This window comes from Linepithema humile, chromosome 8 (genome assembly GCF_040581485.1).
Source record: "Linepithema humile isolate Giens D197 chromosome 8, Lhum_UNIL_v1.0, whole genome shotgun sequence".
NCBI lineage: Eukaryota > Metazoa > Arthropoda > Insecta > Hymenoptera > Formicidae > Linepithema > Linepithema humile.
The window spans coordinates 9385631-9401903 of record NC_090135.1 but is presented as its reverse complement, the minus strand read 5'-3'; the positions used below and the strand labels follow the sequence as shown (position 1 = coordinate 9401903).

The 16273-nt window shown below is 34.5% G+C and overlaps 4 protein-coding genes across 6 annotated transcripts; 3 read left to right on the top strand and 1 right to left on the bottom strand.

The window, feature by feature from the left end:
* Window positions 1-209: 209 nt before the first annotated feature.
* On the top strand, window positions 210-4743 carry Sps1 (inactive selenide, water dikinase). Its single transcript, XM_012375005.2, has 6 exons — window positions 210-814; window positions 1541-1645; window positions 1781-2042; window positions 2129-2319; window positions 2842-3086; window positions 3391-4743. Exons 1-6 carry the CDS (start codon window positions 529-531, stop codon window positions 3541-3543), a joined length of 1242 nt encoding a protein of 413 aa, XP_012230428.1. The 5' UTR covers window positions 210-528; the 3' UTR covers window positions 3544-4743.
* A 141-nt stretch (window positions 4744-4884) lies between these two features.
* LOC105676818 (uncharacterized) lies at window positions 4885-9369 on the top strand. 2 transcript variants are annotated; one of them, XM_012375002.2, is made up of 5 exons: window positions 4885-5686; window positions 5972-6419; window positions 6574-6776; window positions 6858-6997; window positions 7249-9369. In XM_012375002.2, exons 2-5 carry the CDS (start codon window positions 6055-6057, stop codon window positions 8161-8163), a joined length of 1623 nt encoding a protein of 540 aa, XP_012230425.1. In that variant the 5' UTR covers window positions 4885-5686; window positions 5972-6054; the 3' UTR covers window positions 8164-9369. The 2 variants fall into 2 exon arrangements, with proteins under 2 accessions (XP_012230425.1, XP_012230426.1); XM_012375003.2 differs by having other exon boundaries at window positions 4885-5697.
* Window positions 8298-11601, bottom strand: LOC105676820 (protein stand still-like). Of its 2 annotated transcripts, none has more exons than XM_012375006.2 (4): window positions 11009-11601; window positions 10341-10785; window positions 9873-10025; window positions 8298-9595 (listed from the first exon to the last, which is right to left on the bottom strand). In XM_012375006.2, the coding sequence occupies exons 2-4, from the start codon at window positions 10773-10775 to the stop codon at window positions 9299-9301; spliced, it is 885 nt and encodes a 294-aa protein (XP_012230429.2). In that variant the 5' UTR covers window positions 10776-10785; window positions 11009-11601; the 3' UTR covers window positions 8298-9298. The 2 variants fall into 2 exon arrangements, with proteins under 2 accessions (XP_012230429.2, XP_012230430.2); XM_012375007.2 differs by lacking the exon at window positions 11009-11601 and adding an exon at window positions 10830-10926 and having other exon boundaries at window positions 10341-10739.
* A 177-nt stretch (window positions 11602-11778) lies between these two features.
* Window positions 11779-15923, top strand: Rnmt (RNA guanine-7 methyltransferase). The gene is made up of 8 exons (XM_067360165.1): window positions 11779-12041; window positions 12501-12966; window positions 13038-13242; window positions 13581-13822; window positions 13923-14104; window positions 14443-14652; window positions 14868-15076; window positions 15171-15923. Exons 1-8 carry the CDS (start codon window positions 11986-11988, stop codon window positions 15284-15286), a joined length of 1686 nt encoding a protein of 561 aa, XP_067216266.1. The 5' UTR covers window positions 11779-11985; the 3' UTR covers window positions 15287-15923.
* The last annotated feature ends 350 nt before the right edge of the window (window positions 15924-16273 follow it).

Below are 16273 nucleotides of genomic sequence, written 5' to 3'. Positions count from 1 at the left end.
GTGAAATGTATAGTTTCGCAATGGAAGAAGGCGCATTTTAGGGCAGTGGTTCGGCTAGCAGCGCGATACGGTCCTACACAGCGACAGCACGAGCGCGAAGGCAACTGCGGCTGCGTGCGTTCGAAATCGGCCAATCGCAGCACCCGATCGACACCGTGGCGGTGGCATCGTGGGGGCTCGCTTGCGCTCTCGATATCGCCGTGTCCGTGGTAGCGCGTCCATTTTGTCGGTGCGTATGGTCCCGGTTAGTCGACGCCGGTGTGGAATAGTATAATTCTTATTTGCTGGAAGTTCGCGCGGGAGATCTCAGTGGCTGTCCTTCGGCGGCGTTCCGTTATCGTCAGCGTGGAAACAGGCGGCGGCACGAGCGTGTGAAAACAGGGCAATCGCGATCGCTTCACGCGTTATTCATATCGCGGCACCGCGAAGCACGCGGCCGACCGGCGTGTATCGGGCAAAGGCGTAAAAACCGACTTGATCGCATCGCCGAGTTCACCTCACAAACACGAATAGAGCATCTTAGGCAAAATGGCGGAACTACAGGGCACCCCGGTGACACAGGACGCCCTGGCCGTGGCGCAGCTCGAGCTCGAGGGAAATCCGAATGCTTTAGCCTTACGTAGGCCATTTGACCCGGTGGCGCATGATCTCGATGCATCCTTCCGCTTGACGCGTTTCGCCGATCTAAAAGGATGAGGGTGTAAAGTCCCTCAGGAGATTCTTGGAAAACTCCTTGAGGGACTGCAGGCTGATGACGCGTCCGCACAGGATCACGAGCATGCCCACTTTATGCACATGGCGATTCCTCGAATTGGTAAGTGACCGAACGAGTCTCTTGTTACGGCACCAACAGATTTGATCACCGTGTATATTTTTTCGTTTTTTCTTTTGTATTTTTACGAAAAATGTTTATAAATATCAATTGTTGAGTGGAAAAATACCGGGAAGAATACCTAATCAACTTTACATGTGCTTTCATGATTTTTTTAAATTTAAAGTATATAATATGAAGCAATTGAGGAAATTTTTTTTATTTATTTAGGGGCTCCGGGAACCCCACGAGGCAGCCCTGTCGTAATATGGCAGCCGTGTCGTCTCCCGCCCAATTTCTTTTATGTTAGCGGAAGTACAGATGTTCTCAACCTCAATTAGTTAATTGTCTGACTATCCTTTCACAAATTCGAAGCAATAGAATATGCAAATTTTATTTTACTAATGATAAATGTATGAAGTATTCTTTGATCGTTGTGTTTTCTACAAGTATTCTCTAATTAAATTTTTTAAATATACATTTTCCTTTTTTATTTCTTTTTTCCACTGTTTTTATAGTATATATTTTAATTATTGTTATGCTTTTTTATATTACATATAAAGTATTTTTTAATTATTTGATGAAAGAGTCATATAAGCTTATATTATTTTTTTTTAATCTTGTAAGATAAAATTTTATGTTACAAAATATTTAAATTGTTTTTATTGGACACATTTTTTGTTATTTTATATGGAACAGTAATTTAATAAAAAAATTGTAATATTTTAGGCATTGGCATGGATTCCTCCGTGACTCCAGTGCGACACGGCGGGCTTAGCTTGGTGCAAACTACAGATTTTTTTTATCCCCTAGTTGATGATCCTTATATGATGGGTAAGAAAAAATAAAGGGATTAAAAAGAGATTAGAATTAAAAAGAGGCACAGCGTATTATTTAACTAATAAATTTAAATTTAATAATGCAACAAATATACCACTTTGCTTCATTGCTATTGGAGGTGCTTTTCAGGTAAAATTGCGTGCGCCAATGTCCTTAGTGATCTGTACGCGATGGGAGTCACGGACTGCGACAATATGCTGATGTTACTGGGAGTCAGTACGAAAATGACAGAGAAAGAACGCGATGTGGTCGTACCGTTGATCATGAGAGGGTTTAAGGATTCTGCTTTAGAAGCAGGCACGACAGTGACAGGTGGCCAGACAGTTGTAAACCCCTGGTGCACCATAGGTGGAGTTGCAACTACCGTTTGCCAGCCAAATGAATATATTGTGTGAGTATAAAAAGATACCATCTATCCTTTAACATATTAAAGTAATATTAAAATTTAAAATTATTAAAAATATTTTTAAATTCTAGGCCAGACAACGCTGTTGTGGGAGATGTGCTGGTCTTAACAAAACCTCTTGGTACGCAAGTCGCCGTTAATGCACACCAATGGCTCGACCAGCCAGATCGTTGGAATAGAATTAAACTAGTAGTCAGTGAGGAGGATGTGCGAAAGGGTTATCAACGTGCAATGGATAGTATGGCCAGATTGAATAGGACAGGTAAACACTTTGCTGTACACATACTAAACTTACATAAAGACAATCCAATTTTTTATTTTAATCATTCCTTCATTTGGACATTATATTCTCTAAAATATTGGAAAAGTTTGTTACTATTTTCCAAATTTTAATATGTTGCAATTAACTTTTGAGTTAAAAATCCATTAAAATCCACTTCTTAATCTGAGAACTATATATTCTTTGTTTGTTTGTCCGCTTATAGCTTGATTTGCTACAAATTTTTTAATCTTTAAAAAAATTTCTCGCTCATACAAATTATAAATTTATTTTCTCCTGCTGATACAGTAGAGTATCTCTTGTCAGTGAGATATTCTAAAGAACGGCAGGTAGAGAAATGGAGGTTTTCTATAACTATCTATGCTTTAATATTTAGTTCTGAAGACCATCCTACACTTAAACTGCCCCTTAATTTTATGTAAAAAATGTTTTGTTAAAATTAATTAATAAAATCTTGCTCGAAATTAATAAATGTTAATTGCGGTTATTTTATCGTCTTTCCAGCTGCTAGATTGATGCATAAGTACAACGCACATGGGGCCACAGATGTGACGGGCTTCGGTCTTCTGGGACATGCTCAGAATTTGGCCAAACACCAAAAGAATGAAGTCTCCTTTGTTATTCACAATTTGCCTGTTATCTCGAAAATGGCGGCGGTAGCGAAGGCGTGCGGTAATATGTTCCAGCTACTACAGGGTCATTCGGCTGAGACCAGTGGCGGTCTACTTATTTGCCTTCCTCGAGAACAGGTCAATTAGCTACTATTGTCAAATTATTAAATTTGTAGGCACAACTACAAATCTTTTCTTTTTTTGTTTATACATTCATAAATTGTAGACTAGTTTTTTCCTGCTGATACAGTAGAGTATTTCTTATCAAAAGAGATGAGATTTTGCAAAAAACGGCAGGTAGAGCCTGCACTTTAATTTAGATGAATAAGTTCTGCTCAAATTTAGATGTGTTTTATCTACAAATTCAATATGATAATGTTGTAATATAAAAATTTAGGCTACATAGTTTGTTGATATTCATGACATATCATATGCTCTACAGGCTGCGGCGTACTGCAAAGACATCGAGAAACAGGAAGGATATCAAGCGTGGATTATTGGCATTGTGGAAAAAGGTCTCCGCACTGCCAGAATAATCGACAAGCCGCGAGTAATCGAAGTTCCAGCTAAGGAGAAGGATGGCGAGCTCTGGTAAAAGGCTAGGGCCGAGAGACATTTGTGCGTTCGCCTCCTCGATTATACATATACCTGAAAAATAGCACATGTACACAATCGACAAACGCTTCTACATGCACCGTAAAATGAATTTTTAACAATCTCTATTTTTGTTTCCGGCTGGGAGTCATTTGATAGACGATATTAACGCTTCGATTATTGAATCACAAGAAGTTGAAGTTATCATTCATTGCATGACTTGGTCAATAATTAATAATATAATAATTTTATTATGATCTATCAGGTCTATCTAAATTCACTTCATATATGTAACTAATCAATAATTGCGTCACATATGACGATTTTGGGTGGAATCATCTCAGAATCTAGCCTGTTTGTTTTTTCTCTTATTTAGCAGAGTTATATCGAGATGCAACTATTTGATTCACGAAACAAAAATTTGGAGAGGCCTGTGTTTCATGTATTTCATAGAATGACTCTGGTTTAATAATTAGACACGTCGATAGCGAATGCCACATCACTTTTTTTTAAATCTGCATATAGGAAAAAAAAAACCTTTTTTTACTTCTCTTTTTTTCTTTCTACATTAAGCCTATATATAGACTGCAAGTTACAAAAGAGGCCTTGTTCGAAGTATTCGAATTATAAGTTTTGCAATTCTGGAAAATATATCTTAGATCTTTGTAATTCATTAGTAATTATTTGGATTTTCTACTTCTCTTTTGATTAACAGTGATACTTCACTGGAGTTACAAAGATTAATAAGATGTATTTTACAAGTTGCACTCGTATAAGCGAAACTTATAAATTCGAGAAGTGTACGTTTTAGTGAACTACAAACGATTGTAACTCACGATAACAAACACAGTGATTTTGCGCAGAAAGATGAGAGTAATATATGCGCGCAATAACAAGCTTACGGCGTCCACATTTTCACATGAGATATAATCTAAAAGTCTTGAGCAGAGCATCATATAAATATACAGAAATAGTGTCCAAAAAACAATGGCCTTCTAATTGTCTCTATACATACGCTTTAAATGATTCTGGAGAAGAAGAATTAATTATTCGAATGACGTCTCTTTGTGTTAGCATGATAGAAAGGGAGAGAAATCAATGATCACTAATAAATAGAAAGATCTATAAAATATATTCTGCAACTAGGCCCTAACGTTGTATTACTTTTTCATATGAATAAAGTGCTACTTTGTCAATAAAATTCACCCATCAGTCTTTGTTAGGTTCTGTGAAATGACAAAATATGTTAACAGAGCAAATATATTGACTCACTAATTTATGTATTGATAATTTGTATTACATATAATTTATGTATTGATAATATTACAATCTCATTTTAAAAACCGCGCTTAAAAAATCAGTTTCGAAATACTCCCAGATGGCGCTTGCAATGCGCTTTTCTGCTTGTATATTTTCCTTTCTTGGTAATGCAATTATTAAATGCATTTGTTTTTTAACTTCGTTTTTTGTGGTCTTTTAAATTATCCAGATGATTAAAAATATTCTAATTTGAATGCAAGAAGTGCATTATAATGCAGTTGAAAAGAATGGTTATTTTCAGATGTCCTCAGATTAGGTTAGATCGGATTATACACATTTGCAGGTTATCTTTTTTATACGATGTATGCGTGCGCGCACGAGTCGACGCTTTCCTTCGGATGCGCGACGGGACGAGTGCTCTTGCACTCGTATGGCGTTTTTGGTGTACGTGTTCGTTCGCGTCGTCTGCGATTGAAAAAGAAAAAAAATAACCATAACCTATACTGTACGTAACAAAGGCAACATGGTATCAGCACTCGAAGACGTTTTATCGTCACCTTGCGAAACTAAGGCTTATCAGTTTATCTTTCTTTCGGCACGTTGACTAATCGATCAAACTGCACCACTTGTCTTCCTTATCATTCTTCCGTAAAGTTCATCGTAACCTCACAAGTTGCGCGCGACTGTAATTTACACGGAGTGTTTTGTATTTTTTGTAAATGTGGAGCAAATGGAGGAATATCAATGATACTGCTGTTTGGTGCAAAACCGAAGAGTGCGACTGCGCTATTTGGTAAAACACTGTGGTCTTTATTGTGGAAATGATTCCATTAGTCTCAAGAGGCTGTTTTAGAAACGTCATAGTTGATCCATAACAATTTATGGTAAAGTCTCAGTATGTATACTAATTGTTTAGCAGCTAATATTTCAATATGTTCAGTCTTCTAATAAATATCTTGCATATAGGAAATATTAAATAAATTCACACGCACGTTAAAATATTATTTATAACAAATTTTTTCCACGGATTATTTTGTTATTTATTATATAGCAAAAATATTCCACATTTTATTACATTAGAATAAATAACATTTAGTAATAATAATACTATTTTTTTTATCATGGCTGCTTTTATTTTTTTCTTACTAACCATACTTTCTTCTTTTTAGGCAGTGGAAGAATTCTGAATGCAGAATACATATGGTATCAAAAGAGAAAAATGACCTGAAGCAGACCTGCTAATTCTGCAAAAATGGCATATGACACAACTGAGCTTTGTCATAGAAAATCCATACGTTGCATGAAGATCCCGTTGAAATCAACGGAGCAGATATACCTGATCTTCCTCATACCAATATTGCTCAATTGTTTTGTGTATATTGTTCACTTTGCTGCTGATTTGGTGGTAGCTATTCAACACTTCAGGGAAGGCAATCCACTATGGGGAAGTTCCACCATTTTGTTCATGTATGCCCCAGCACTCACATACTTTATACTGACAGTCTCAAGGCCAGATTGGTGGATGACAGATGATGACAAAGTGTCGAAGGGTGTTCTTCGTTGGTTTGGCCTCCAAGTGTGCCAGCTCTTGTTCTTCGTCTTCTTCGTACTGTACAGGTATTGCATAATTTTGAAGAAATCAATTTATTTGATAGTTTAATTAATTTTTGTCTCTTTTAATAACTTGGAATTCAATTACTTAAGTCATCTGATTAATTTACACAGTTTAGATGGTAAATAATCATATATGGAAATCATTACGTTTTTATAGATACGCAGGACTGATCGTACTGTCTGTAGATGCCATAAATTTGTCAGGAGATGCGAGAGTTAAGACGTTAAATGTAGCTGCAGCGCCCGCAGCTATTGAACTGTACTTTTTCCTGCAAGCATGGTTTCAAGCCGCTCCGCAGGCCGTCTTTCAGACGCATCTGCTCTTTAGACAGAGCTCTACTCCGCGCAGCTATCAATCAGGTAAGCCATTTTTTTTCTCATGTAAATATAACTTTTTTATAACTCAAAAAGCAATATAATAATAATAATATACTATTACAGTGACGATACAAGTGCTATGCATCATCATGTCTATCATAATATTGGCCATTCAAGCAGCTTCTTTTCAAAGATTTGAAAGCCAGCGTGTAAACGGCAGAAAATTGCCATGGGCAATGTGGCTGAAGAAGTACCGCATTGAGGTACATAAATCATTAATAATTTATTAAAAGATAATAGTCCAGTAATCTCAAAGATATTATGTTTGCATAAATATAAGTCTTGGTACAATCTTTTTTTATATACAGAGAATTTCAAATGATTAATATTCTGTAAATTTTACATGTTTTATCTTTGTATTCAATGCTATTTGTGTACTTTATACGTTTAATTTAATTGTTGAGAAAAGGTTTATTTTGGAGCACAACAAACATTGTTAATTTAATTCGAATAGGAATTGAAAAATATCGAAGAGAAGGCGCCATTGCAAATGTTACCTGCTCCGTCATCGCAGGAGAACAAGCCAGACGCACCAGCCGAGTCACCGGAAAACAATCCATTGGAAGAAACTCCGATTCCCGATTACGAACGGCAGCTTCAAGAGGAATCCCGTGCAGCTTCATTAAACCGTCAAATCTCTGTGACGCCGCCGTTGCCGCCGAAAAATGCGCACGTAACGCCGCCGCCGACGCCGTTGCGCGGCATCACGACGGTCGCCCCGCTTCCGGTGCCGGATGCGCCAGCGCCTCCGCGTCCGGATTCCGTTTACAGAGAAGCGGAAGCAACGAATACGACGTCGACCGTCGAATCGAGTCAAAGACTGATTGGCAGCGGCAGCGGCAGCAACGACGGGCAGAGCCTGAAAGTTCCTAAACGCAAGTATTCCGAGAAAGGTCTCGAAGAGGACGACCCGATGGGCAAGTTCCTGTCCTTCGTCTGGTGGTTCCTCTTCATCCTGGCGCGCGTGTTTGCCATCGCCTTGGCATACGAGTTCTATCCTACGATCGTGCTGGCGGTGCTCAGCGTGCACTACGCCGCTATGCTTATCTATCTCTTTTACTACTCCAAGTATTACGATGCGATCGCGTGCCTCGTTAATCTCTGGCTCGGCCTGGTCTATGTGTTCAGCCTGATCGAGTACCGGATCAAGTTCAAGTACGCCGATTGGTGGACGCTGCCATACTACGTGTTGGTGATGGCGCAGAACACCGCGCTCACTCTGTCGTGGTACGTGAACGCCGACTGGGACGGTTTCTGGTATACCTACATATTCTGCGCGATCCTTGTTAGCATGGCGCTCTGCGTCCTCTCGACCCTGGTGTACCACGCGATGTTCAAGCCAAAGAAGTGCCGAGTGTACAGTAGCTGACGATCGCTCGAGGCAGTTCCGTCCTTTCGAAAAGTCTTCTGAGAATCGTACTTCCTTTTACTATGTTATACTTACGCGTAAGGAAAATGTAGGAATTGACGTAACACAGCGGAGAAAGCAAAAACGTTCGGATATGCATTGAACATTACGTCGTATTTTATTTAGATTCTATAGATATTATTCTCTGACTTAGCAAAAGCCCAAACTTCTTGTGTTCAGATGTTTCGACGACTATTTCACCCTCCTAAAAATATATTATATTATATATATATATTAAATATATATTATTTATATTAAATATATATATTAATATATATTTATATGAACAATTGCTATACGCGTTACAATTGACTGCAGTCTTATGCTAATTGTAGAACGTATAATTCATGTAAAAAAGACTTTTAGACATAGTCATTGTTAGACTGGTGCAAAAGATTGTCATTTTTGTTACATACAATTGCGCACGGTTTCGAATGAATTTTAATCAAAATATTGCCAATGCATTTTTTATCTAGAAAAATTTCTTCGATTGTCTTCTGATCTTTAAAATAGATCTCAATGCAAAAGTGTCAAAAATCTTTTGCACCTATTTTAGGCAGCATGTTCCACTTTTTAACAATATGCTTTACGAATTGCGAATATATTTACAAGTTATAAATATATACACATATACATTTGCATATTATTTATAAAAAGAGTGGCCCTATGTGTACGCTTATATATATATATCTAAATATATATATATCTAAAATTACTTGATACATAAATTTACATAATATATAAAAACAAGATACATAAAATTACATAAATTTCTCTCCATTGTCCAAAAATTTAGAGATAATTCTCTAGACGACTGTGCGGCGAATATATGTTACAAGATATACAAGATATATTACAAGATATAAAAATGTCTTTCAATAAAATTAAATCACAATCCTTTAGTATTCCAAAAAAAATAGCTATTCATCATTGAACGCACTATTTTCATGCACACACAAGCATACGTTGTATAGCTTACAGATAAATCTATTGATCACATCGCTTGCGACTTTCCGCTGAATCGGGCGGGACACAGAGATCGTTCGTTCGCGATTCCTTAGAAGATATATGTATCGGCCATTTGTACATTATTTTTTCACACGTGAATACTCGAATCTCTGTGAAGATTGCCGAGCTGAGCTTCGAATAAAATGTCATTCAGCAATTTTTCGGCGATTATTCTTTGGTCCATCTTCATGTTCCTGAGCTTGGCAGCGACGTTACGGCCGATCGCGTCAAATTCGTCTTCTATCACCAATGGATTGTTATGCGGTATCTTCAAAGGCAGATCTGTGGACTCCGGTTCTTCAGATTGTCGTTGCGTCAATGATCCATCATTCCAATTTGGGGATTGATTATTGTAAGATTCTTCGATTTCGGCCGGAGATTCCTCCTGCATGTATATGTTAATTTAATCATAATGTAAGTAGAGAAAAAAATAGGTGCTGTGATAAACTGTAGTGACAAAAGAAAGACCAATAAGAAAAAAAGCACAGCTAATTTGAGTTTAAAAAATATATGTTGATTTTATTCTATTTTTTAATGTAAAAATAATCTGCGTAAAAAATAATTTAAATAATTCTAATGTAATTATTTTTATTAATTTAATATATATGCGCAAGCACACGGAACAGCAAAATAAATAACAAATAGAAAAGAATTGTGCTTACCGCTTTACAACGTTTCTTGCTTTGCACCACTATACGTTTTGCTTGCATTATATCCGAGCATTTATCAGATGACGTCGAGTCGATATACATCATCGCGGGCTTTCTCTGATTAGATTTGCATCTTATTTTCTCAATCAGAAACGGATGTAACCGCTACAAAAAAGAAACAAGATTGACAAATTTCTCTGTCCAAATTCTTGGAATCTACAATCACAAGAGAAGCCGTAACAAGGAGTTTCAGTTATTTGTTGGCATATCATTAATTGTTATCCATAAATATCGAAAAAAAAACAAGAAAAAAAATATATCAACAGACTTGAAATTAAATTAAATCAAAGATAAAATGCACCAATACAATTGTACTCAGACTCTTATTGATACTTCTCTCTCTCTTTCTCTCTCTCTCTCTCTACTTCAATTATATCAAAGAGTTCATTTTTCTGTCTATTAATTAATGTTATAATTTACCTTTATATGACTAAGAAAATTGCCAGTGGATTTCAGATTGCCGTTCAACACTTTCTGACACTGCAAACAGCGCACTGAGACATTGGTATCTCGTACTCTGACCACTATGAAGAATTCTCCATCTAATATAGCTGGTAATCGGACTGGAGTTAGATTCGGGTTTTGCTGAGTGTTTGATTGAAGCATGATCTGCTGTGTCTGCTCTACTTGTTGCTGCTGCTGCTGCTGTTGTTGCTGCAACGTTGATGCGTCGTGACTTGATGCATCTGGGCTGTGCATCTGCAGCTGCTGTACAGGTGTTTGATTGTTGACAGGTTGTGCAACATCACGTTGATGATTTGTAGCAGTGACTATGGATTCATCATACGTCTCAAATGTTTCCATCTTGCAGTCATAGCTCTGTGTAGGGAAGCTGTCCATATTAACAGGATGCATACAAGCCTCACTGTTATATACAGAATAGTAGAAAAATGTTATATGATTAAATACCTGGAATGGCTGAAATAAGCAGGAACTGATTATAAGGCATAAATCAAATGTTATAGCAATATTATTTATCTTGGATTCTTATTGAATTTTAGATAAGCTGCAAGATAAGAGCCTCAAGTACGATAGATCTAGATCAGATAATAGATGAGAACGTGTGTATTGGGTTGACAGTTGCTTACCAATTTAGTTGTCATCAAAGTTACAACTCCACACATTATATGCCCATATTGTCACACCAAATGTCAAAGAAAGACAATGGACATTTTATATGTGTACTTCCTCTTATCTAGATACACTTAAATAAGGTAAACAAACAATTGTATCCAACAATTTTCTAATCCCTGTTGTTATTGTGCGTAGTGGCAACACTGTCATAAACAAAGCATTTTTCTTCAGGATTTAGCTTTGTTATTAAATGTAATTTTCTTTGTTTTTGTAAACATAGTTTCTTTAATATATAATGATAAATACATATAACCGCGATATCATCTTTTAAGATATTTTAAAAATAAATAATCACTTAGTGTTTCAATTTACGTTCATAATCCATAAAATAACTCGTGACCAATTAATTTTGCGGTGAGATTTGATATTCTATAGCATAGATATAAATCGTTAATTAAGAAAAAACTTTTACTCGTTCCATTTATGTCCAATTAAACAATTTCACTGTGAAACTCAAGAATTTTCGTAGAATTTATAACCTAATTTTATTTTAGTCGTTTCAGTCAATCACTTTATTCAACTTTGTTGGCCCCACTGAAATCGCTATCAAACATAATAGTTTATCCACAAAAAAGTGTACAAACATAAAAATAACGGTCCAATAGAAAAATGCATTTCCTAGGGATTTTAATCACCGACATTTTTATTCTTACAAAAAATAAAGATAGCTTCTATAGAATGTAATGTGAGTCGTCTATCATAGACGACATTATTTATGGCGTAAGATCCATAGATATAATAAATGGTAGTTATGGATATATAGATATATGCAAGGTGTAAAAGGAAGAAGTGAGTTTATAAAGTCTACTTGAGATTTCGCTAACGTGTGATGATGATACGCAGGTGTTCCTCGCATTTTTAATAGCTGAAACGATTTTTCGTTCTACAACGTGTGCCTTTTTATTTACAATTCATATATCAAGGCATCGATATGTCAACACTTAGTGCAGAAGCGAGAGACAAGACTGACGAGAAACAGCATGCAAGGTCTGCTTTTTCTACATTTTGCCTTTTCTATCTACATTTTCTACATTTTAAAACACAGTATTCTTTTATTATTTTATTATCGTATATTTTTTTAGTTTTAAACAACTGACTTCAATTATAAATAATTAACAACGACTTTTATTTAATTATAATCAATATTCTAATTTTAAACTTGATTTATTCCTAAATATTATTTATATTCTAATGCTTACTTTCACATTGTTTATATTAATTTATGTTACTTTTATCATTGTTTTTATTATTTCTATAAATGAAAGCATGTCGATTTTATATAACTTTGAATAAACACGTAATCTTATTTACACCAGAATCACAAACTAATTAAAATTATCAGTGATTTTATAATGAATAAATGAAAATTAATTACTTTTTCTACAATATACTTATTCCAATATAGGAAACTTAACATAATGTAATAAAAACTCTAATGGTTTTCAGTGAGATGATAAAATTTTATGCCGCAGAAGAATCTGAAACATTAAAGAAATCAGAAACGAATGAAAGTACAGATATAAAGAGTCCTCAGAGCAAGAAGCGCAGATTATCATCTGATCATGAAGAGTCTCCAAAAAAAGCAAAATTCAGTGAGATGATAAAATTTTATGCCGCAGAAGAATCTGAAACATTAAAGAAATCAGAAACGAATGAAAGTACAGATATAAAGAGTCCTCAGAGCAAGAAGTGCAGATTATCATCTGATCATGAAGAGTCCTCAAAAAAAGCAAAATTCAGTGAGATGATAAAATTTTATGCTGCAGAAGAATCTGAAACGTTAAAGAAATCAGAAACAAATGAAAGTACAGATATAAAGAGTCCTCAGAGCAAGAAGTGCAGATTATCATCTGATCATGAAGAGTCCCCAAAAAAAGCAAAATATGCTATTAATAAGGATGTTACATCTCCTGTGAGTTTATAAACTACATATTACTATTGAATATAATCTTGAAAATTTTATTAATACCTTATTTGTTGCAGGGTTCAAGTATTTCTTCAGATTTGACGACATCTGGAAATAATGAAGAAGAGGACAATACATCTGATGCAAGCAGAAGCATTGACAATACAGCTTTGGTGGCAGAGCACTATAATGCACTGGAGGAAAAGGGTCTCTCATATCGAAATCAAAGCCGAATTGTGTATATGAGAAATTTTAATAATTGGATCAAGAGCATGCTTATAAGTAATTATTGATTTCTTAATAAATTTTTTAATTATTTGTTGAAATATTAATTAAATAACATTGCAACAGTAAGAAAAGACCAATGAGAGTTCAAACAGTCAAACGCAATACTATAATAATACTATAATTATTTACTGTAATTATACTAATATAAAAACTTAAAATAGTGAAAAATTTTAAATTTTGCTTTGTATTTTCTTTAATTGTTAAAAAAAAAACTAAATTTAGCTTTCTCATTGGTCCTTATTTTATTATTGTGTTTTTATATTAATCTGTTTTATTTTATTAAATAGTTGTTATTCTTGCAAATGAATAAATTAATATAAATTATTTATCAGGTGACTATGCGAATAAAGTGAGGAAAGGTTTTAGTACCTCACTAAAAGTAATGGATATGTGCTGTGGAAAAGGTGGAGATCTTTTCAAGTGGAAAAAGATCCATATCTCACATCTGATTTGTACAGACATAGCACAAGTGTCATTAGAGCAGTGTCAACAACGGTATACTGATATGATGAACAAGAAGGGTTTCAAGGAGAGAAGTTTCACCGCAGAATTTATACCAGCTGATTGTACAAAGGTAGATTACACATATCTTTATGTGTCTAAATGCTATTTGCACTTTTATTTAGCATGAAAAGCACTTGTCAATGGAAGTTTGTTAATCACAAGTGTTGCAGGTACGTTTGAGGGAGAAGTTCAAGGATCCCAGCATACAATTGGATTTCGTCAGCTGTCAATTTGCATTCCATTACAGTTTTGAATCCCTACCGCAGGCAGAATGCATGCTCCGGAATGCCGCCGAGTGTTTAAAGACAGGTGGCTACTTTATTGGCACCATCCCAGATGCATATGATTTAGTGTATGTATTTTTTCTTTAGGAATATCCATTTTTTAAGATCACATTACTTTTTCTAAAATAATATAAATTTAAATGTACTCTTCAAAAATTTCTAATCATTTTTCTGTTCTATTTCTATCAGATAATAAAAGTGCTTGACTAATAAATATCTATTATGCACTTATATGTAAAATAATACTTTAATTATTTTACTATTATATGATCTGTACTACTACATAATAATTACTATATAATTTCTATTTTATTTTTTATATTCTTGAAGACTGTTTGAATTGTATATTTATTTTGCGTGAGATTTTATATAAAGCAAACATATACGCTAACTATTTGTTTAACAGTTCTAGGTGGCAAAAGTGCGATGGCAACAAATTCGGCAACAACATATACAGTGTCGATTTTCAATGTGACAAAACAAATCCGCCACTTTTTGGCGCTAAATACGATTTTCATCTGGAAGGTGTAGTTGATTGCCCAGAATTCTTAGTGTATCTACCCATTCTGTGTAAATTAGCTCTGAAATACGGTCTCGAATTAGTGGAATTTGAAAGGTAAGAGAAGATACATACATTTAAATATCTTAATTATTTGTATATATTAGAGAATAACTACAAAAATGACTTTTTTTATCTTAATTTTATCTATATTTTCTTTAAATATTAATTAAAATTTAAATAGATATATTTAAATAAATTTACATAGATATTTAAGTAAATTCTTTTAATCTTATTTTAAATTTAAACTATTTCAAAATTTCCACTTTCAGGTTTGATAAGTATTACGAACGTTTCAAGGAGGAAGGTAGGTCCTTGTTGGTGAATATGGAAGCGCTGGAGACTTATTTGCCAGATAATAAAAGTCGACTACTCGGCGATCGTGAACAAGATTATCAGCACGCAGTGCAGTATATACAGAATTCGTCTACAGATCAACATAAGATTGGCACTCTTTCACAATCGGAATGGGAAGTTACTTGTGAGTACAAAAATTATAATAAAAAAATGAAGGAAGGTATAATTCAAATAATCTAATGTTAGATATTTTAACACAAAATATTTTTTTTTCATAGCATTGTATGCGGTCTTTGCCTTTCAAAAGATGAAAACAATCTGGGATAAAGAAGGAAAACCAGAATATATAAAGTTAGAAGATAGTAAGAAAGCAAAGGAAAGCCAGAGTATGTAAAGCTATAAAAGAAAGAAAAATAGGAAAACTGCGAATATATAAAAACGATTTTATAGACATTAGGGAATAGATATTAACGAATTTTATATTAAGTATATCATATAAATAATTTTATTGCTATGTGCTACGAGTAGCTTACTAAAGGACGATGTCATCTTTGTGATACTCATAATTATAATTTTGTAGAAACTGACAGTTGTGTGTAAAAATGGTGTTAGTAGCGCTAAAAGCTTAATTATTGTGAAGTACATTTATTTATTCACAGTCAGTAAAATCAATTTTTTTTTAAACGCAAATTTATTTGCTATTAATGTAATTTATATCTGTTATTTACGTTTGTTGATATTAATGGTATTTATTTAATACTTGATATAATTTTTACGTGTCACACAAGTGTTAGTTACGGAAAAATGTAGATAATTGTATTGAGTATCAAGGCATGTCCTGTGTAACATCTTCGTACGAGTCTATCAAGATCATATAATCAATGACGCACTCACGCATGCGCATCTGGATAAATTTATCTCTTCGTCTTGCAACACATGTGAAGTTGAATCAATCGAAATACATAATCAACATTATTTTGCAACACAACGAGGGATATCTCAAGTAAAATTTATTCTCAAAATCAGTAAAACGTACGAAGTAATTTCTACATCATTAGGTCTACATATTCCCTCTAATTCCGGACTTTTATGTATATATTAATGAAGAATATTTCCATTCATTCCCAATATTGTGATCCCGACAACCTTAGACAATCTATTTTGCGAGTGAAATTTCCCGTCTGTCAAATAACCTATTCATATATTTTAGATTGAAGACACGTTAAGCAACTTAAAAAAAAGAAATTTTCCGTCTCCGGAATTTTTTCCAATTCTGGCGCAAGATATTAAATCCGCCGTTTCTTCTGAGCTTCACGGAGACTTATTTCTTCATAATCTGCGTTAAAAAACCAGAAAGGGAAAAATTATCGACATTACATCG